The 20,697-nt window shown below is 55.9% G+C and overlaps 4 protein-coding genes across 7 annotated transcripts in view; all 4 read left to right on the forward strand.

The window, feature by feature from the left end:
- Nucleotides 1–3,856, forward strand: part of ZMYND10 (zinc finger MYND-type containing 10) — a 17,045-nt gene extending 13,189 nt beyond the window's left edge. Inside the window, exons 14-17 of the mRNA XM_023231414.2 lie at nt 1,487–1,591; nt 1,785–2,082; nt 2,192–2,307; nt 2,915–3,856. The gene's annotated coding sequence lies outside the window, so the exon portion shown is untranslated. The remainder of the gene's footprint in view (nt 1–1,486; nt 1,592–1,784; nt 2,083–2,191; nt 2,308–2,914) is intronic.
- RASSF1 (Ras association domain family member 1) overlaps nt 1–3,867 on the forward strand; it is an 11,802-nt gene extending 7,935 nt beyond the window's left edge. For 3 of the 4 annotated variants that reach the window (XM_023231416.1, XM_031935205.1, XM_023231415.3), the window contains 4 exons: nt 1,487–1,591; nt 1,785–2,082; nt 2,192–2,307; nt 2,915–3,866. In XM_023231416.1, coding sequence (XP_023087184.1) covers nt 1,487–1,591; nt 1,785–2,082; nt 2,192–2,307; nt 2,915–3,061 — 666 coding nt within the window. In that variant the 3' untranslated portion in view covers nt 3,062–3,866. Of the gene's footprint in view, nt 1–1,486; nt 1,592–1,784; nt 2,083–2,191; nt 2,308–2,914 lie in introns of all 4 variants that reach the window. The other variant, XM_023231418.2, reaches the window with a different exon arrangement.
- A 1,565-nt stretch (nt 3,868–5,432) lies between these two features.
- On the forward strand, nt 5,433–9,080 carry TUSC2 (tumor suppressor 2, mitochondrial calcium regulator). The gene is made up of 3 exons (XM_023231459.3): nt 5,433–5,729; nt 7,517–7,637; nt 7,802–9,080. The coding sequence occupies exons 1-3, from the start codon at nt 5,584–5,586 to the stop codon at nt 7,865–7,867; spliced, it is 333 nt and encodes a 110-aa protein (XP_023087227.1). The 5' UTR covers nt 5,433–5,583; the 3' UTR covers nt 7,868–9,080.
- A 3,328-nt stretch (nt 9,081–12,408) lies between these two features.
- On the forward strand, nt 12,409–16,129 carry HYAL2 (hyaluronidase 2). The gene is made up of 4 exons (XM_023231458.1): nt 12,409–12,583; nt 13,411–14,377; nt 14,890–14,979; nt 15,394–16,129. Exons 2-4 carry the CDS (start codon nt 13,457–13,459, stop codon nt 15,802–15,804), a joined length of 1,422 nt encoding a protein of 473 aa, XP_023087226.1. The 5' UTR covers nt 12,409–12,583; nt 13,411–13,456; the 3' UTR covers nt 15,805–16,129.
- Nucleotides 16,130–20,697: the final 4,568 nt, after the last annotated feature.

Raw genomic sequence — 20,697 nt, forward strand, 5'->3', positions numbered from 1 at the left:
GTGGTGTGCACCTGTAGTCCCAGCTACTCGGGAGGCTGAGACAGGAGAATCGCTTGAACCCAGGAGGCAGAGCTTGCAGTGAGCCAAGATCCAGCCACTGTACTCCAGGTTGGGCGACAGAGTGAGGCTTCGTCTCAAAAAAAAAAATCTTTCAGCCAAATCTCGGGACAGCACTGGCAGGTGTAGAAACCCACAAGGAAGCTGCCTGTGTACCTCTGGCAGATTGGAGCCTGGCCTAAAGCTGCCTTTATGTGCAGCTTGGGTCAAGATTAAACATCATGTCACAGTGATTTTTCTCACTATGTATGAGACGTGGAGAGCTGGCTCCAAGTACTACTCTGTCCACTGGTTGCTGGACTACTGATGTGCACCACTCTCCACTCTTCTCACCTGCAGTGGGTCATGGCCCTGTGCTGGGGCAGAGGAGAAAAATGGGCTGCTTTCTCCAGGACAAACCCTCACTCCAACTCAACTAGGGTGCTGTGATCAGAATGTGCAATTGAGGTGTGATTTTACTGTATTTTTTTTTTTTCCGAGACCGAGTTTCACTCTTGTTGCCCAGGCTGGAGTGCAATGGCGTGATCTCAGTTCACTGCCACCTCCGCCTCCTGGGTTCAAGCAATTCTCCCGTCCCAGCCTCCTAAGTAGCTGGGATTACAGGCATGTGCCACCACGCTTGGCTAATTTTGTATTTTTAGTAGAGACGGGATTTCTCCATGTTGGTCAGGCTGGTCTCGAGCTCCCAACCTCAGGTGATCCACCCGCCTTGGCCTCCCAAAGTGCTGGAATTACAGGCATGAGCCAGCATGCCCAGCCTGTTTTAGTTTTTTGTTTTTTGAAGCAGGGTCTCACTCAGTTCCCCAGGCTGGAGTGCAATGACACGATAATAGTTCACTGTAGCTGCAATCTCCAGGGCTCAAACGATCCTCCCACTTCAGCCTCCTGAACAGTTAGGACTACAAGCACACACCACCACACCCGGCTAATTGGTTTTTTCCTTTTTTAGTAGAGATGAGGTCTTGCTATGTTGCCCAAGCTGGTCTCAAACTCCTGAGGATCAAGTGATCCTCCTACCTTGGCCTCCCAAAATGCTGGGACTGCAGATGTGAGCCACCACACCCAGCCAGATTTTACTTTAAATGAGAGTCCCTCTTCAGAGTCCCTCAGCTGTTCCTGTCCCCTGGCCATGCTCCTTCAGTTGTCCCTGCTTCTGTGGTATCCTTAGGGCTACATTCAGTGCTGAGGCCCTAGGCAGGCAGCAGAGAGAAGCCAAATGATTCTGCCTTTCCCTTATCCACCCATAGCATGCAGAACCAGGAGCAGTAGTGGGGTTCAGGGTGGGCACCAGCTGGCAGCTATGTATATATATACATCAGGGACAGGGGGGCCAAAGGCAGTCAGTTTCTAAGGACTGCCCCAGAGGCCATTTTTCAGAGAAGCTCTGGGTTCCTCAAGGGCCCTGTGTCCATGCTGGCCCATCTTGCAGGATGAGCCTGTGGAGTGGGAGACACCTGACCTCTCTCAAGCTGAGATTGAGCAGAAGATCAAGGAGTACAATGCCCAGATCAATAGCAACCTCTTCATGAGCTTGGTGAGTTGACTGTGCAGGAAAGGAGTGTGGGGAGGAGCAGGTACCCAGCTGTGTGCCTGATACCCAGAGGGTCACAACTGAGGTTATCTTGGGTGGGCCCAAGCAGTAATTTGTGCATACGCAGCCTAGCCCCAAGTAGACTGACATCTCACCTGGAACCTACTATCAAGGTTTGATTTCTCTGTTTCTTTAGAACAAGGACGGTTCTTACACAGGCTTCATCAAGGTTCAGCTGAAGCTGGTGCGCCCTGTCTCTGTGCCCTCCAGCAAGAAGCCACCCTCCTTGCAGGATGCCCGGCGGGGCCCAGGACGGAGCACAAGTGTCAGGCGCCGCACTTCCTTTTACCTGCCCAAGGATGCTGTCAAGCACCTGCATGTGCTGTCACGCACAAGGGCACGTGAAGTCATTGAGGCCCTGCTGCGAAAGTTCTTGGTGGTGGATGACCCCCGCAAGTTTGCACTCTTTGAGCGGGCTGAGCGTCACGGCCAAGGTGGGATTCCCACCCCACCCTGCTCTACGTGAGGGTATATATGCATGCATCTGTGCATGCAGGGGCTGAGCAGCTGGCCCTGTCTCTGATCATTACTTCCCCTTCACAGTGTACTTGCGAAAGCTGTTGGATGATGAGCAGCCCCTGCGGCTGCGGCTCCTGGCAGGGCCCAGTGACAAGGCCCTGAGCTTCGTCCTGAAGGAAAATGACTCTGGGGAGGTGAACGTGAGTACATGGTTCTCCTAAGTTTCTTGGTTGTCACTAGATGGGACTGATGGGCTGTAGCTACAGTAAGGCTTGCAGGAGGAAATGTGCTGGAGGACAAGCCCTGCAAAACAGTTCCAGGAGTGTATAGGCATTGTAACTAAAGCAAAGGCTTCCAGACCACTCATGCCAAAGCCTAGGGTTGTCCCAAGAAGCCAGGAAGAATTGTCTTGGTGCTTTGGTCTTTCCTGGTGTGGAAAATCTGGAGATCCAGGAGTCCATCTAATGACATGAGGAGGCCCCCTTCAGACTTTTTACCTGGAAGCTTTCTGGCTCCAAGGTATTAGGCCTGTGGAGTGGAATTAGACGCAGAATGTGCCTGACCTGTCCACAGGTAATTGGGGAACATCTGATTTGGTTGCCTCAGTAAGGTGACCATTTTGTAGGGCCCATCTTCCATACAAACTGCTGTCAGGGATCCTAGCACAGATCATTCAGCCAAAAGCCTGACATCAGAAAGCCTAGTCCTAGCTTGTGTGAACATGAGGTGCTAGTCTTCTCTGGGGAGGGTCTGCTGACTTGGCCATCCCTTCTGCAGCCTGTACACTTCCCCTTTCGCCCCTTGCAGTGGGACGCCTTCAGCATGCCTGAACTACATAACTTCCTGCGTATCCTGCAGCGGGAGGAGGAGGAGCACCTCCGCCAGATCCTGCAGAAGTACTCCTATTGCCGCCAGAAGATCCAAGAGGCCCTGCACGCCTGCCCCCTTGGGTGACCTCTTGTTCCCCCAGGTGGAAGGCGGAGAGCAGGCAGCACCAAGTGCATGCCGTGTGAGTGTGACAGGGCCAGTGGGGCCTGTGGAATGAGTGTGCATGGAGGCTCTCCTCTGCTGGGGGAATGAGCCCAGAGAACAGCGAAGGAGCTTGCCCCCTGTGTCCACCTGTGGGTATAGCCGGGTATGGCTCTGCACCCCTTGCATCCCTCTGCCCCTCATTACTGGGCCTTGGTGGGCCAGGGCTGCCCTGAGAAGCTGCTCCAGGCCTGCAGCAGGAGTGGAGCAGACAGAAGTCTCTTCAATTTGTGTCTCAGAAGTGAGAATCTTGGAGATGCTACAAACAGAACAGGGTCGTGTTTGCAGGGGTGAGGGCCCTCATCTATGGGGAAATGTTTTGGATCTTGAATGTGGTCTCAGGATATCCTTATCAGAGCTAAGGGTAGGTGCTCAGAATAAGGCAGGCATTGAGGAAGAGTCTTGGTTTCTCTCTATAGTGCCAACTCCTCACACACCCTGAGGTCAGGGAGTGCTGGCTCACAGTGCACCAAGTGCCTTAATGCCTCATATGAGGAGGATGTCCCTGGGCCAGGGTCTGTGTAAATGTAGGCACCGGCCCAGGTTCATACCTTATTTGCTAATCAAAGCCAGGGTCTCTCCCTCAGGTATTTTTCATAAAGTGTATGAATGTATGTAATGTGTGGTGGCCTCAGCTAAATGCCTCCTGTGGGGAAAGGGGTGGGGGTGACAGTCATCATCAGGGCCTGGGGCCTAAGAGAATTGGCTGAATAAAGATTTAAAGATCCTCCTACTGTTGGAATCTTTTATACATACAAAGTTTCTGTAGAGACATGAGTCTCCCTGTGTTGCCCAGGATCCTCCCAACTTGGCCTCCCAAAGTGTTGGGATTACAGGTGTGAGCCACCCCGCCCAGCCTGGACTCTTTATTATAGGTGGAGAGCTGCAGTTGCCCCTCATGGTGCCAGAAGTTGCCAAGGGTGATGGACAGGCTTACAGGTGTCTTGCAAAGTCACCATGGACCAGTCTGTGAAGAAGATGTAGTATGCATATATACTCGGTGATCATTCAGCTCCCTGGGGCTCAGGTTGTGGTGGAAACAAGAATGGACTGCAGTTAGAACTCAGGGAAACTGGCCAGGCATGGTGGCTCACGCCTGTAATTCCAACACTTTGGGTGGGCTAGGCGGGCGGATCACTTGAGGCCAGCAGTTCAAGGCAAGCCTGGCCAACATGGCGAAACCCCATCTCTACCAAAAATACAAAAAAAGATTTAGCTGGGCGTGGTGGTGGGCACCTCTGGTGGTGGGCACCTCTAGTCCCAGCTACTCAGGAAGCTGAGGCAGGAGAATCACTTGAACCCGGCAGGCAGAGGTTGCAGTGAGTGGAGATCACACCACTGCACTCAGATAGAGCAAGACTCCGTCTCAAAAAAAAAAAAAAAAGGCCGGGCGCACTGGCTCAGGCCTGTAATCCCAGCACTTTGGGAGGCCAAGGCGGGTATATCACCTGAGGTTGGGGGTTCAAGACGGCCCGACCAGCATGGTGAAACCTGTTTCTACTAAAAATTTTTTTCATAATTAGCCAGGCATGGTAGTGGATGCCTGTTAATCCCAGCTACTCGGGAGGCTGAGGCAGGAGAATCGCTTGAACCCTGGAGGCGGAGGCTGCAGTGAGCCGAGATCGTGCCACTGCACATTATCCTGGGCAACAAGAGTGAAACTCCATCTCAAAAAAAACAAAACAAAAACATCCGAGAAACCATCCCTTCAACACACACACCACGCTCTGGGAGAAGGTGTGGCATAACCCCTTCACCAAATACTGAGCTGCCACCGTGGACTAGACACTGCTCATGGCACCGAGGGTATAGCTGTTAACAATTCTTGCTTTCATTAAAGCATGGACTCTGCTGGGTTTGAAAACTCTGAATCCGAAGTTCTTCACACCTGAATGTAACGATGTGAATCTGGCCAGTTCCTTAATTTTCCTTCAACTTTGTTGGTTCACATAAGCGTGGCAATGGCAAAAATAACAGCTGTGAAAATAGAAGCCAGATGGGCACCCAGCGGTCTGGCCTTAGGCCCTGAAGTGCTGGTTGAGGATTGGTGGTTGAGAAGGCCTGCTAGGCCTGAACTCAGGTGTTGGGGGACGTGGGAGCCGCCAAATACACCCAAGAGACCGGGAGGACTCACGGCCACCACTTTCCTCCGTGGGAACTGTCCCAGCGGGTCAGATTGCGGCTCGCTGGGACCCGAGATCTCGTAACGCATGCTGGGATGCCCAGCATCTAAGGGCGCCCATTGGTCCCGTCCCCACGACTTGAGCAACAGCCAATCAGAGGGGGCAGCGTGCGGAAGCGGAAGTGAGGTTTCCGTGGAGACAGCAGAGCCTGCGGAAGGCGGCGGCGGCGGCACCTGCGAGCAGCGGCTAGGGCAGGTTATGGTGGTGCGGACTGCGCTGTGAGCAGAGCGGCCGCGGGGCCCGCCATGCGCCGGCGGCCCTGACATGGGCGCCAGCGGGTCCAAAGCTCGGGGCCTGTGGCCCTTCGCCTCGGCGGCCGGAGGCGGCGGCTCAGAGGCAGCAGGAGCTGAGCAAGCTTTGGTGCGGCCTCGGGGCCGAGCTGTGCCCCCCTTCGTCTTCACGCGCCGCGGGTAAGGGCATGGTTCCACCCTGGCGGGGGGAACAGGCGGGCGGCCAGGCGTCCCGCTCCACGGGGGAACGTCCACCGCCGTACCCCACTACAGCCAAGCCAGGACGACCCCTATATTTTGAGCCCCATTGGGGCTAGGGGTGGAGAAAGCCAAGTAGTGGTCTCCTGGCGGCCTGGCCACTCTGGAAGTCTCCCTAGGGAAGAGTGGGCCTGAGGCTTGTCACTGTGCAGACCCTCCGCACGGTAAAGCTAAGCTAGGGCCTCCGTAAGACCTCAGGATCTCTTCCTTTCATCCCTTCCGGCTCAGCCTGCATACTGAAGGCTCCTAGCCTCCCTTTCCCCCCAGTTATTCCAAGGGGATAATGACCCTGTTTAGGCTGCTTTTCCTGACAGTAGTGGGACTGAACCTCTCAGAGTAGTGGCTGGGAAAGCAGGGATAGGCCCCAGTACTGGGGGTAAGGCTGAGGAAAAAAGATCCTCACCCAGTTATGTTCTCCAGATCCAGAGCGCTGACCTACCCACCCAGTCCCCACCCTAGTCTCCCAGAGGCCCAGACAGGAGTACCAGATTGGCTTGGCTGTAGTGGGCTCCTGGACATAGGCGCTCCCCGTGCTGGAGATTTGGCTGTAGACACCGGGAAGACCCAACAGTGGCAATTCACCAGCCACCTGGGGTGTGGGGTCAGGGGAGACACAGCCTTCATTCTTTTGGGCTTCTTCCTAGCTTAGGCATTTGCTATTTCAGTCTTTGACACTGGGCCAGCAGCATCTTCTGCAGTGAGACCAACATGCCCAGGCCACCACCCTGCCCACTCTAGAAGTCCTGGGTGAGGGTAAACGCCTGATATTAGAATGTCTGCCCTTGCTGAACAAATCAATGATAAGAACTGGCCTTGGTGGCTACCTGGATGGTGTGCTCTGGTGTGGCCTCTCTTCTTGGGGGTCTGACATAGTAGCACTGCCCACCCATCACCCCCTTTCCACTTTCTTCTAGTAGACCCCAAACCTCAGGCAAAGGATTCTCCAGGCATGCCAGGCACAGTGGCTCACGCTTGTAATCCTAGCACTTTGGGAGGTCAAGGCGGGTGGATTGCCTGAGTTCAGGAGTTCGAGACCAGCCAGAGCAACATGGTAAAACCCCGTCTCTACTAAAATACAAAAAATTAGCAGGGTGGTGGTGCGTGCCTGTAGTCCCAGCTACTTGGGAGGCTGAGGCACGAGTGTTGCTTGGACCCGGGAGGCAGAGGTTGCAGCGAGCTGAGATTGCGCCACCGCACTCCAGCCTGGGCGATGGAGCGAGACTCCATCTCAGAAAAACTGGGCGACAGAGCGAGACTCCGTCTCAAAAAAAATTTGAGACGGAGTCTCGCTCTGACGCCCAGGCTGGAGTGCGGTGGCGCGATCTCAGCTCGCTGCAAGCTCCACCTCCCGGGTTGACACCATTCTCCTGCCTCAGCTTCCCGAGTAGCTGAGACTACAGGCGCCCACCACCACGACCCGCTAATTTTTGTTATTTTTAGTAGAGACAGGGTTTCACTGTGTTAGCCAGGATGGTCTCGATCTGCTGACCTCATGATCCGCCCGCTTTGGCCTCCCAAAGTGCTGGGATTACAGGCGTGAGCCACCGTACTCGGCAAAACTTTTTTTAGAAAAGGATTCTCCAGGCATATTATCCTCTTTTCTTCCCACTTGGGGTTAAGAAGACCACAGACTTCCCTGTGGCCTGTGACATTTGCCATGCCTAGGTGTGGGGCTCCAACCCAGCCTGTTCCCCTCTCCCTCTGTGCAGCTCTATGTTCTATGATGAGGATGGGGATCTCGCTCACGAATTCTATGAGGAGACAATCGTCACCAAGAACGGGCAGAAGCGGGCCAAGTTGAGGCGAGTGCATAAGAATCTGATTCCTCAGGTGAGGGGCTGGGCAGTGGTCACAGAGCCTACAGTAAGCGTGTGGAGGTAGACCCAGATGGGATCTGTTGTCATGGTGGGGGGGGGGGGATCTGGGAGGAACAAGGAAGCTTCCTGAAGTAGAGGCCCTGAGCTGACCCTCACTAGCCTCTGTTTCCATGGCAGGGCATCGTGAAGCTGGATCCCCCCCGCATCCACGTGGATTTCCCTGTGATCCTCTATGAGGTGTGACTGTGGGAGGTGGCAGACGGAAGCACCCCCTGCCCCAGCAAGAAACTCCCAGGCTCAATCAAGGTGTGACTTCTGTTGAGGAGCCCAGGCTGGGGCCACAACCCTGAATAAATTCCATTGGCCCATAATCTTCAGCTGTGAGCGGGTCAGTCCCGCAATATTAGTTGGGTGTTAGTTTGTGTATGGACAAGAGGTGGTTGGTGGGTGGTGAAGGCTAATGGCAGAGTTACCACCCCACTCTCCCCAGCCACCCCTGCAAGAAGCACGGCAGGGCATATACCAGTCAGGAATGCCCGTTACCTGGTTCCTTGCCTGGTCTGCCTTCTTCCAAGTTTGCCTGGGGCCTAGCCCTGCTAGAGGCTACAGCACTTTACAAGCAAGGTATGCCTTCTTCCAGCCCCTAGGCTGTGGGCACTGTATACAAGTAGGAACTTCCTTTCCTTCACTTCCCTTTTAACCCCTAGGCAGAGCATTTCAGCCGTTTGCTACCTCGATTCCTCCTGTGTTGGACAGAGGCTGGGGGCAGTGCCAGCCTGTTTCTTCCAACCTACCTGCCACTTGTTCCCGCCTTCAGATGGATGGACAGTTTGCTGGCTATTGATAAGAGTAGGGACTGGGTGGGGGCTTCTCCCTCTACCCAGGGCTGGGCTGATCCCCGTACTGTAACTAATTGTTCCCCCCCCACCCCAAACCCCCAGTTGAGGAATTGAGAGGGTGCAGGCTGGGGTTAGGACATGCTGCGGATGCTTGTGCCTATGGGGAGTTATTCCAACCCACCTATTCTGTCTAATCCCCATGGCTTTGCACCAAATCCTCCACCCCTCCAATTGGGAGGGGACTGTTCACCACCTTGTGGTAAGGGACAACACCCTAAGGCTGGTGCCAGTAGTTACGAGTAGCCTACCACCCCCTCCCTTACAGTAACCGCCATCCCTTCAGGATCAGTCAAGGGAAAGTACTAGAGCCCCTGGGTAGGGAAAGATAGGAGAGAAAAACCGTAAAAGGAATACTTATAATGTGAAGGTTTGTAAATAGTCCATGATGATGTCGTGGCAGAGTCTGATTTCTATGTAGAGGTGACTTTTTTTTTTAAGTACTGTGCAAGCTCTGTGCTTCTAGAATGTGGGAAGTGGCTTGGGGAAGATGGCCCCCAGCCTAGGAAGACTGTTGTGTTATTTGTTCAATTTCAATAAAATGATTTGTAGATCCTGCACATGAGAGTGGCATCCTGTGAGGCTGTGACACCCAGTGTCTAGACCACCACCTGGGCTCAATAGGTAGGCCTGGCACAGGACTCTGGCAGGCCCCCTATGACCAGCAAAGCCCAAGGGTAAGTCTGAGCTCAGCCTGTGGCCATCTCAGCTGTGGCCAGCAGATGGCTGTGTGTTCACACAGACCTCACTGCAGGCCTTCTGCAGGGTGGGAGGACACTCAATTATCTGTTGTGATCCATGTGGTGGTGACCATTGGAATCAGAAGGCCCTGGGATACTTCACTGAGGATTGGCCCTACCTGCCTGACCTAAGGTGAGAGAGTGTGACCCCAGATAGTTCTGGAATATCTGTGTTAGCTGCAGAATTGCCAGCTGACCCTAAGTGGGGTCATGGCCTGACCTCCATGGACCTCAAAAGCCCAACTTTAATGGACAGCAGCCAGATAGGTGTCCCCACACCCTTGGCCTACTGCCAGGCTCAGCAACCTAAACTCATGTTCCTTCTCTGAGGCCTGCCTGTGGACATCATGGGAGAATGAGCTCAGTCTTACGTTTCAGCAAGCAAGGCTCAGCCCACCAATATTGCCCCTGCTCTCGGTTGCCCCCATCTTCTCACCACCTGCAGCCTGTCTTCTGTGGTCATTCTGCCTGCATTTCTCAGGGGCTGCTATGAGGCAGATTCTCTGCTAGGCTTAGCCTTTGACTATCAGTCCAACTCCCAGTTAGAGAGGAGAGTATTCAGGGACAGGCTTCTGACTGTAGGGAGTTGGTCTGCCAGTCTTTTGGAGGTTTGAATTTGCCAAGCCTAGAGCAGGATCACCATATCCAGCCTGGACTTGTAGTTCTGTGGGGTGCCTCCCCATATCCCCCATAGGATGCCAAACATGAGGCCCTGTCATCCTTCATGGTCCCCCTCTACTGGCTGTTCAAGGCCCAGAGCTCTCCCATGCCAGATAGCATCCTATCTCCTACCAGCACTGTCCCAGCCTGGGGGAACTCCCTGTGCTGGGCCTGTTCAGCTGACCCCAACACTGGAAACAATGGAGGTCAGGCAGCACTTCCCCACTCTCTCCCACTGGGCTGTGCTCACTTCCTTCCTGCTGGCTGCCAAAGGAAGTGTCCCTGCCCTGGGACAGTCTGGCCTAGCCTTTGTTTCCCCAGGGGTCCCCACCCATGGAGCTTCCAAGGCCTCTGACCCCTGTGAAGCCAGCACAGTAGTACAGGGACACTGCACCTTCCCCTACCATGTCATGGACTCCTTGGTCCTCAGGGCCAGACTCTAGGGCATTCACCTAACCCTCACACAGCCTTCTGTTGGGGGAGAGGCTCCTGGGCATTGGGCCATTGGGTTGCTGAGGGGTTGGCTCTGGGTGATTTGAGGGTAGGTAGATTGGTCTGCACCCCTGGAGAGGTCTGCTGGAACCTTGCTGCAGTCATCCCTAAGGCCAGCCACAGGAACACCCCTGCCAGAGGAATATACCCCTTTCCTCATCCATGTTGTAAGGAGTCCCCTACTCTGTGTGGACTCTGAAATACACCCAGGGATGAACTCCAGCAGGAAAGCACTCAGCAGAACCCTCCCAGCTGGTCCCCTCCTTCCCAACCCACACAGTCACACCAACACATTGTCCTGTCACACAGGATGCGGAAGCTCTCAGTGGAAAAAAATGGACTCAGCTACTGGAAGTCCCCCCGACCCTCCTCCCAAGGCTAGTTCCCTTCTTTGGCACCTGCTCTGGGGGACCATCAGCTGAACAACCCCCAAGTATTTTGACTCTCAAAAGCACCACCACAGGACCCCATCCTCTCACACCCTACTGGATTTGAGGATGGGCCCCAACCCTAGGGAAGGAGTGAAGAGGTTCCCTAGTGTTGGAAGCTGTGGGTGTGGGGGAGATTGGCACCTGATCCTGAGCCCATAGCTTTCCTGTCACCTGGCGCAGCTGGTGGGACCAGATCCTACTCGGGAAGGGTGGGGAGGGCAGCCAGCCAGCAGGGCATTCTGGAGGGAAACAGGGTCAAGGCGATCTCCTCCCCCGCGCCTGTTCCTGGCCCTTTCCTCTCAGGGGGCAGCAGGAAGTGAGGAGAAAGGGCTGGGATGGGAGGCGGGAGCGGATGGGAGGGAATGGGGTTTATCAAGTCCTCGACGGGCTGCCCAAGGGGCAGCAACTAGCGCAAGTAGCCTAGCTGGAGAGGCTCACCCCAGGAAGGAGGGAGGCCGCCGACCGACTGGGCCGACGGACTCCCACACAGGTGAGCCCAGCGCAGACGGCTGGTCAGCACCCCCACAGCACTCCCTCCCTCTCCTGGCGCCTGGGAGGGTTAGGGGCTGGTGGCGCACACGTGGGCCCTTTGGGGAGCTGAGTCTCGCACTGGGGAGCGGACGTAGGAAGAGCCGAGGTGGTTTCGCACGGGGCTCGCCAGGGTCCAGCTCTAAGCCTGCCCCCCACCGGGAGGGACCAGTGGAGCGTAGGGGTCGCTGGATACGGGATGGAGGCCCTGGGAGACCCCTCTTGCTGGCTTTCTTGGAGGTACAGCCAGAAACTGCTGCAGGGGATGGGGGCCTCCTCGGGGTTGAGAGGGAGCCGGGCTCCCAAAGGACCTCAGAGACCGGCCCGCCCTGATGCGAGTCAGGCAGAGGGGGCGGCCAACTTCCTAGACCCCTCTGAGCTTCCCTGCCCCAACCCATGCTGGCCACGCCGCGACCTACAGCCGGGTTGCCAGGATAACGACTGCCTCGGCCCTTCCCGGGCGGGCTAAGAAGCTGTGCTTGGCCCCTTCCTTCAGTCTTGCAGGGGGCGGGGCCTCCCTTTACACCGCGGACCTGACAAGGGGGCCCCTGATTCGTGGGAGGCGGGGCATTACTGTCCAGGAGACCAGAGGTCGCCTCAGGTCAAAGTCCCTTTTTCCACACAAAGGGGCCCCATGGCTGGCGTCTACGTTCGGGGGTGCAGAGCTAGATCTGCTGCTGTCCCCCCACCAACCTCGGAGTACCGCAGCACCTCCTGATGGTCGAGCGGGACAACGCCTCCTCCCATTTCCCCCACCTTTCTCCCCGTCCCCCTGCCCCGTCCCTCACACTGTCTCTTTAAGGGGCTGGCGGCGCCGCGGAGGGGGTAGGACTGAACCACCGGCCTCGGGCTGCAGGGGGAACATTTCAGGCTGACTTACGCTCGTGGCTGAGACTCCCACAGAAAACCCTGCTCAGAGGGGCATAAGGGTCCCAGATGGGTGGCTACGTTTCTCTGCAGAGGACCTGGGGATCTTCGAGCCCGAAACGCGGCACCGGCACCGAGAAAGGTGAAACACACCTTCCCGCCTCGGTCGCAAGTCCAGTCCCGGGCCCACCTCCGCACTGGAGTCTTAAAGGGCCAGCGGGCCTAGGGGCGGAGCCAGGAGAGGCGCTGAGCCGGGGCCGCGCCTGGGCGAACGGCCGGAGCGGGCTGGGCTGGGCCCGGGATGGCGGTGTCCCTGGCGCGGGTCCCGGTGGCGCCCCGCGCGAGGTGAGGGCGGGCGGTGCAAACCTGGCGGCTCTCTCCCCTTGGGCTGGGGTCTGAATCCCCGGGGGTGCTCGCGGAGAGGCGTCCCACAAACCCCACCCCCACCCGACCGGGCGCTGGCCCCACGTGCGGGGCGGGGGCGGGGTCCCGCACAAAGACCCGGCAGAGCGCGCTCTAGCCCTGAGCGGCCGGGAGGGGGAGGCGGGCGCGCGCATTCCCGGTGGCGGTGGAGGGACGGGCCGGTCGGCCGGCGCCGCCATGGGAGGTCCGCTGCCCCTTTGTCCCCGCGGGGCCTCCTCCAAGCCGGGAGAGTGTCAGCGCTCGAGAGAAAGTCCGGACAGCCTCACTCTTCTGCGGGGCGGGTGTTACACGGATAGAAGCCTCGCAGCTGCGTTCCTTCCAGTTTCCTATTCTCTGAATGAGCTGTTCCCTGCTTTACCCAAATGCTATAGTTTCTCTGGATCAAGGGTTGTTCACGGTGTACAGGGTGGGCATCAGAGGTTCAGGGTTCTCTGAAACCATGTACTGGATGATATGCAGTACATGCTCACTCTGGTGAGCCTAGATTATCTAGTTCTTAGAAGGGTCACAGACCTAATAGAGATTTCTCCCGAGTCGTAGGCTACCTGCTCCAGAAAGGAGCCCTGTGTTTCTGGCAGTGAGTTCCCAGGGTGCCTTGCCTGCCCTGCAGTGGCCTGTGGTCTCTCAAACCTATTACAGCCATGAGCACAGTGCCCCCACACAGCATGGGCTTCGGGAGCATAGATGGGCTTGAGGGGGGCACTTCAGGATTCCCTAGACTGACTTGTTCTCCCCCACCCTTCTTCCAGTTCCTGAGCTGGTGCCAGGCAGGTGACACCTCCTGCAGCCCCCAGCATGCGGGCAGGCCCAGGCCCCGCCGTTACACTGGCCCTGGTGCTGGCGGTGGCATGGGCCATGGAGCTCAAGCCCACAGCACCACCCATCTTCACAGGCCGGCCCTTTGTGGTAGCGTGGGATGTGCCCACACAGGACTGTGGCCCACGCCTCAAGGTGCCTCTGGACCTGAATGCCTTTGATGTGCAGGCCTCACCTAATGAGGGTTTTGTGAACCAGAATATCACCATCTTCTACCGCGACCGTCTAGGCCTGTATCCACGCTTCGATTCCGCGGGAAGGTCTGTGCATGGTGGTGTGCCACAGAATGTCAGCCTCTGGGCACACCGGAAGATGCTGCAGAAACGTGTGGAGCACTACATTCGGACACAGGAGTCTGCGGGGCTGGCGGTCATCGACTGGGAGGACTGGCGACCTGTGTGGGTGCGCAACTGGCAGGACAAAGATGTGTACCGCCGGTCATCACGCCAGCTGGTGGCCAGTCGTCACCCTGACTGGCCTCCAGACCGCATAGTCAAACAGGCACAATATGAGTTTGAGTTCGCAGCGCAGCAGTTCATGCTGGAGACACTGCGTTATGTCAAGGCAGTGCGGCCCCGGCACCTCTGGGGCTTCTACCTCTTTCCTGACTGCTACAATCATGATTATGTGCAGAACTGGGAGAGCTACACAGGCCGCTGCCCTGATGTTGAGGTGGCCCGCAATGACCAGCTGGCCTGGCTGTGGGCTGAGAGCACGGCCCTCTTCCCGTCTGTCTACCTGGACGAGACACTTGCTTCCTCCCGCCATGGCCGCAACTTTGTGAGCTTCCGTGTTCAGGAGGCCCTTCGTGTGGCTCGAACCCACCATGCCAACCATGCACTCCCAGTCTATGTCTTCACACGGCCCACCTATAGCCGCAGGCTCACAGGGCTTAGTGAGGTATGTGTCTCCAGGGCCCTGCCTTTTTCCTCCTTGAGGATCCACTGCACATTTGGGTTATCAGGGGCCACTATAGGACTATATCTGTAGTTTATTGGCTGCTCCACATTCCCTCAAATCATTCTCTCTGTAACCTGAAAGGGCGACATCATTATCCCCATTTTTCAGATGAGAACAATTGAGGCACAAAGATGCTGAGAAGTTTGCCCAAAGCTTCCCAGCAAATCCAGAGCAGAGCTGGGTCTGGGGCCCAGGCCTTCTAACTTTGGAATCCATCTTGATAGCTGCACCTAGGATCAAGTGTGCCTTGGCTTGGGAAACTGAGGCCCAAAAGTGGGGTGGAAATGGACATTTAAAAAGGAAGCAAAACAGATGAGCCTCTGCCTGTAGGTGAAAGGGGGGTTGAGCTGTGAGTTCAGTAGGTTGAAACAGGCTGGGGCTTGCCCTTCCCATCTGTTCCTCTCACCCTGTGGTCTCAGTCTTCCCCAGTGACCATCCCTTTTCCTGCATAGATGGACCTCATCTCTACCATTGGCGAGAGTGCAGCCCTGGGCGCAGCTGGTGTCATCCTCTGGGGCGACGCAGGGTACACCACAAGCACGGTAAGCGAGACCCAGCCTGCTAGAGCTCAGTCTACGGGACAGGCAGAGAGGGCCTTTGGCTACCAATCTCAGGTGGGCAATCCTAGTCCAGTCCCCTTGTCTGTTTCCCACCCGAGGCATCCCTGGTCACGACAGAGAAGGAGGTCACCCCCACCCTGCTCTCAGGAAAGAGGAAATGCTTTCCTGAACAGCTGTTGAGTTCCGCCCTTCCCCATCTGCCCAACAGGGTTCCGGTCTCTGCCCCCACCCACTTCTCGGCAGGAGCAGGGACTGTGTGGCTCAGGTGCAGATTGAATGTATAAATGAGTGCAGTTAAAATAAGGCATAGTCATCACAGTGTGGACACAGTTTCCATCTGGGCCTGTGGGCCGAGGTCGCTGACCCTGACCTGTGGTCCTTGGCTTTTGCCTCCAGGAGACCTGCCAGTATCTTAAGGATTACCTGACACGGCTGCTGGTCCCCTACGTGGTCAATGTGTCCTGGGCCACCCAATATTGCAGCCGGGCCCAGTGCCATGGCCATGGACGCTGTGTGCGCCGCAACCCCAGTGCCAGTACCTTCCTGCATCTCAGCACCAACAGCTTCCGCCTAGTGCCTAGCCACGTACCCGGTGAACCCCAGCTGCGACCTGTCGGGGAGCTCAGCTGGGCCGACCTTGACCACCTGCAGACACACTTCCGCTGCCAGTGCTACTTGGGCTGGAGTGGTGAGCAATGCCAGTGGGACCATAGGCAGGCAGCTGGGGGTGCCAGTGAGGCCTGGGCTGGATTCCACCTCACCAGTCTGCTGGCTCTGGCAGCCCTGGCCTTTACCTGGACCTTGTAGGGGTCTCCTGCCTAGCTGCCCAGCAAGCTGGCCTCTACCACAAGGGCTCTCTTAGGCATGTAGGATCCTGCAGGGGGTGGACAAACTGGAGTCTGGAGTGGGCAGAGCCCCCACGAAGCCCAGGAGGGCATCCATACCAGCTCACAGCCCCCTGTTCTAAGGGGGAGGGGAAGTCCCCTGGGAGGCCCCTTCTCTCCCTGCCAGAGGGGAAGGAGGGTACAGCTGGGCTAGGGAGGACCTGACCCTACTCTCTTGCCCTGGATAGTTTATTATTATTATTTTGGGGTCTCTTTTGTAAATTAAACATAAAACAGTTGCTTCTCTGCTTGGATTTTGTATGTGGGCTAGAGTGTGTGAGAGATTCCAGAATCTCTCATGGGGTTTGAGCTCAGCTCTGTCTCTATGAAACCCTCTGCTGGGGACTTCTCATGTAAGATGTATTCACCAAGACGGGGGGCCCAGAGCTGCCCACTCTGGAGCTGTTCTGCTGGAGCAGGAGTCACTGGGAGTGGGGGGACCCACATTCCATCCCAACACCAGTGACCTTGCTTTCTCCATATTGGTTGCAAGGGAGTCAGGCCCAGCCTTGTGTGAGGGACGGGGCTCATTGTGTTTCTGCCACTTGCCCCTGTCTTCTCAGCTGGACCAGTGCCAGCCTCCTTGCCAACCCAGGGAGAAACGTTTCATCTTCCCTGCTGTTCCCACAGGCAAGGGTGTCTCCTCCAGTCCCTGCTCCCAAGGGCAGTGGACACCAGCCACATATACCTCTCATCAGGGTCACAGACCTCCCTCGGATCTGGTGGTGGGAGGTGGGCAGGGGATTGGGATCTGAATCCTGAGGTTCAGTCCCTGTTCCATTCTGGAGATGCCTGATGGGGCTGGGAGGTGGTATCTTGGGCCTGGGAGCAGGAACATCTTCTAAGGTCTGCTCCATCCTGGCTGTGAGAGAGTATGGCTAGTCTCTGGTTGTCCCTGAGGAAAGAAGGAGCAGCTGGAGTTGCCAGACCAGCTCTGAGCTGCTTCACTAGCCCTGCCTCTGACAGGGGTGCATTCTGCCCCTCCCCTCAGCCAGCATCCCCCTACCTGGGGTCCCGCCCATGTCCGCGATGACTCACCACGCAGCCCTGCTTCAGGAGGCTCTGGCTCTGGGGAGACAGACTCAAGAAGCCATTGAGTGGCCAGGGCAGCCAGCAGCAGGGGAGCAGGGGTGGTGCCCTTAGAGATTCTTCCCACATTGGGTTCTGAAAGGTGAGGGCGGCAGCTCGATGCTCGGGAACAAATCCTGGGCAGAGGCTGAAGGAAGTTGGAGAGGGTGAAGGTGAACAGTTCAGGGCTGGGGTGTGGCTTAGGGGCTGCTGTGGACAGAGGCAGGAGGGACAGCCCGAGAACAGCACCAGGCCTGACTTCGCCTAATGGTGGAGACTGCCTCACTCATTCAGTAAACGCTGAGCACACAGTGTGCCTGTGCTGGGCTAGGTGCTGGGGATGCATCCGTGATGCATCTGTGAACCACACCAACAAAGACCCCTGTCCTTGTGGGAGTGACAAAATAGAGGTAGATGTACACTAGATGCAAAGACCAAGATGCCAGATGGGAGAAACAAGCCTGGCCAAGCCAGTGCCAACCCAGGCTGTAAAGACATCCTTCCCTCACCTCTGATGGGTAGACAATGGAGAGGAGAGAGTGAGGTGGTAGCACTGGAAAGGTGACATGGTAAATTCACGCAGTGAAGAAGGAGGTGGACACAGAAGTGGAGGGGTCCCAGGTGCTCATGGCCATGGTGGGGGAGGCCAGGCTGGAGAGAAGATTCAGGTGTTGGTCAATAAAATGATGGGCCGGGCGCGGTGGCTCACCCCTGTAATTCCAGCACTTTGGGAGGCTGAGGCAGGTGGATCACTTGAGGACAAGAGTTTGAGACCAACCTGGCCAACGTGCTGAAACCCTGCCTCTACTAAAAATACAAAAATTAGCTGGACAGCTGGGCACGGTGGCTCAGCCTCTAATCCCAGCACTTTGGGAGGCCGAGGCAGGCAGATCACAGGTCAGAGAATTAGAGACCAGCCTGACCAATGTGGTGAACCCCATCTCTACTGAAAATATAAAAATTGACCGGGTATGGTGGTGCCTACTTGTAATCCCAGCTACTCAGGAGGCTGAGGCAGGAGAATCGCTTGAACCCGGGAGGTGGAGGTTGCAGTGAGCCGAAATCATGCCACTGCACTCCAGCCTAGGCGACAGAGCGAGACTCCATCTCAAAAAAAAATTAGCTGGGTTTGGTGGTGCACATCTGTAGTCCCAGCTGCTTGGGCAGCTGAAACACAAGAATCACTTGACCCCAGGAGGTTGCAGTGAGCGAAGATTGTGCCACTGAACTCCAGCGTGGGTGATAGAGCAAGACTCTGTCTCAAAAAAAAAAAGTTGCCACAATGAGATAATGGTGCTCAGCAAAGGGAGAGCAGGAAAGGAGAAAGGAGCTGTGGCCTGTCCCCCATACCTGTGACTTCCTGCACCTGTGACCTCCCCCACACACATGTGACCCATGCAGATCTCTGAGCTACCCCACCCACACCCAACACACACAGGTGATCCAGACCACACCACTGTGACCTTTCCCACTTAGCTATGACCCCTGCATACCTGTAACCCCTCTCATGTGTGACCCCACACTGCTGTTACCTTCTCCAAATAGCTGTGACTCCTCCACAACTGCGACCTTTCCTGCACAGCTGTGACCCCCTCCATATAAACTTTTATGAACCTCCATTTCTTCTCCTGGAGGACCTAAAAGACAGTCCTAGGGAAAGTGCAACTCAGGGAGAGCCAGCACTGTCCTGTGGGGAAGACGGGGAGTGGGTAGGAGTAAAATAATGGGGAGTGATGCGGCTCAGAGGTGTGAAGTGTTGCACAGCCAGAGACAGCAGGCAGGGCTGGACCATCAAGCTGATGGGCCCCAAGCACATGCACACACGCACACCACTTGAACCAATCCTACTGGACCAGCCCAGTAGGAGCAGGCCTGTGGGCAGGGCCCTGTGGTGGAAGAGGGTTTCAGGCACCCTCGGCTTCTTCCTGTGGTTCCACCATTAGAGCTTCTCCCTTGGACTGAGGCCAGCTGGAGAATGCTGGCCTGGTGGTTGCCTGGATTGTGCCAACTGCAGCACTAGGTTTTTGGGGGCACCAGGAGGTGGCATGAATCCTCAAGGAGGGTGGCGGGGGCTTCCTTGATGTTCTGTTCCCTCAGCCCTCAAGTGTTGTGCCAGGCTCTCTGGTCCTACATGGTCAGCACTCTGGGACCCTGCTTCCTGAACAGGATCAGCAGCCACCACTTCTGGGGCTTGATCCTTGTGTACAAGTCTCATGCTGTCCCCAGCACCCTGGGCCCTTCTTTCCCTCAGCTCTGCCAGCTTTTCTATCCCAAGCAGCCTGGAGGACCAAGCCCAGATGGTAGTTAACTGTGAGTTTCACTGCTTCAGTGGCCACCGTGCCAGGGGTGGCCTGGCTGCAGTGGCTCAGTCTCAGACTTGACTCAGATCCAGGCAGCACTTTCACTTGGGCAGGGACATGGTGTTTCCTTCACCCCACTCTGGCAGGCAAGTCTGGGCCCAAGCACCTAGCAGGTGTCAATAACCAGCTTCTGAATCAGCTGTGAACCCAGAAAATCTGAGAAAGGTCTCGGTTAACTTAGAAAGTTTATTTTGCAGAGGTTGAGGACTTGCCGGTGACACAGCTTCAGGAAGTACTGACGACAAGTGCCCAGGGCAGTTGGGGCACAGCTTGGTTTTATATATTTTAGGGAGATATGAGGCATTAATCAATATGTAAGAAGCATATTAGTTCCAGAAAGAAAGGGGGAGACTGCTCAAATCAAGGCTCCCAGGCTCAAAGCACTGGGGGCTTCCAGGTCACAGATAGGTGAGAGACAGATGGTTGCATTCTTTTGAGTTTCTGGTAAGTCTTTCCAAAGGAGGCAATCAGAATATGCATCTATCTCTGTGAGCAAAAGGATGACTTGAATAGAATGGGAAGCAGATTTGCCCTGAGCAGTTCCTAGCTTGAAGAGGCCCAAGATACTTTCCTTTCACATTTACCCCATTTTCTTTTTAAAAATCTTTTGGAGAAAGCATTTTGCAAGAAAATGAGTATCTGGTCTCAGGTTTCATCTGATCTCTCATTGCTAGATAGGTAGGTCCTGAAAGCTCATTTTTAGCAGGTTGTAAAGTCTCATGCAGTGAAGAGAAAATAGGGAGGAGGAAGGGAGAAAAAAAAAACAGCAAAAGAACAATCCAAGGCCCGGCGGGGTGGGTCATGCCTGTAATCCCAGCAATTTGGGAGGCCAAGGTGGGCAGATCACCTGCGGTCAGCAGTTCGAGAACAGCATGACCAGCATGGAGAAACTCCATCTCTACTGAAAATACAAAAAACTAGCCGGGCATGGTGGCTCATGCCTGTAATCCCAGCTACTCCGGAGGCTGAGACAGGAGAATCACTTGAACCCAGGAGGCGGAGGTTGCAGTGAGCTGAGATCCTACCCTGGGCAACAAGAGTGAAACTCTGTCTCAAAAAAAAAAAAAAAAAAAAATCCTGGAAAAATATAGGCCATGTTACTCTGAAGTCCATACATTGGTAGTCAGGTATGAAAGTGGCTTATGTTAGCCGGGCGCGGTGGCTCAAGCCTGTAATCCCAGCACTTTGGGAGGCCGAGACGGGCAGATCACGAGGTCAGGAGATCAAGACCATCCTGGCTAACACGGTGAAACCCCGCCTCTACTAAAAAAATACAAAAAATTAGCCGGGCGTGGTGGCGGGCGCCTGTAGTCCCAGCTACTCGGGAGGCTGAGGCAGGAGATGGCGTGAACCCAGGAGGCGGAGCTTGCAGTGAGCTGAGATCCGGC

Source organism: Piliocolobus tephrosceles, chromosome 2 (genome assembly GCF_002776525.5).
Source record: "Piliocolobus tephrosceles isolate RC106 chromosome 2, ASM277652v3, whole genome shotgun sequence".
In the NCBI taxonomy this organism is placed as follows: domain Eukaryota; kingdom Metazoa; phylum Chordata; class Mammalia; order Primates; family Cercopithecidae; genus Piliocolobus; species Piliocolobus tephrosceles.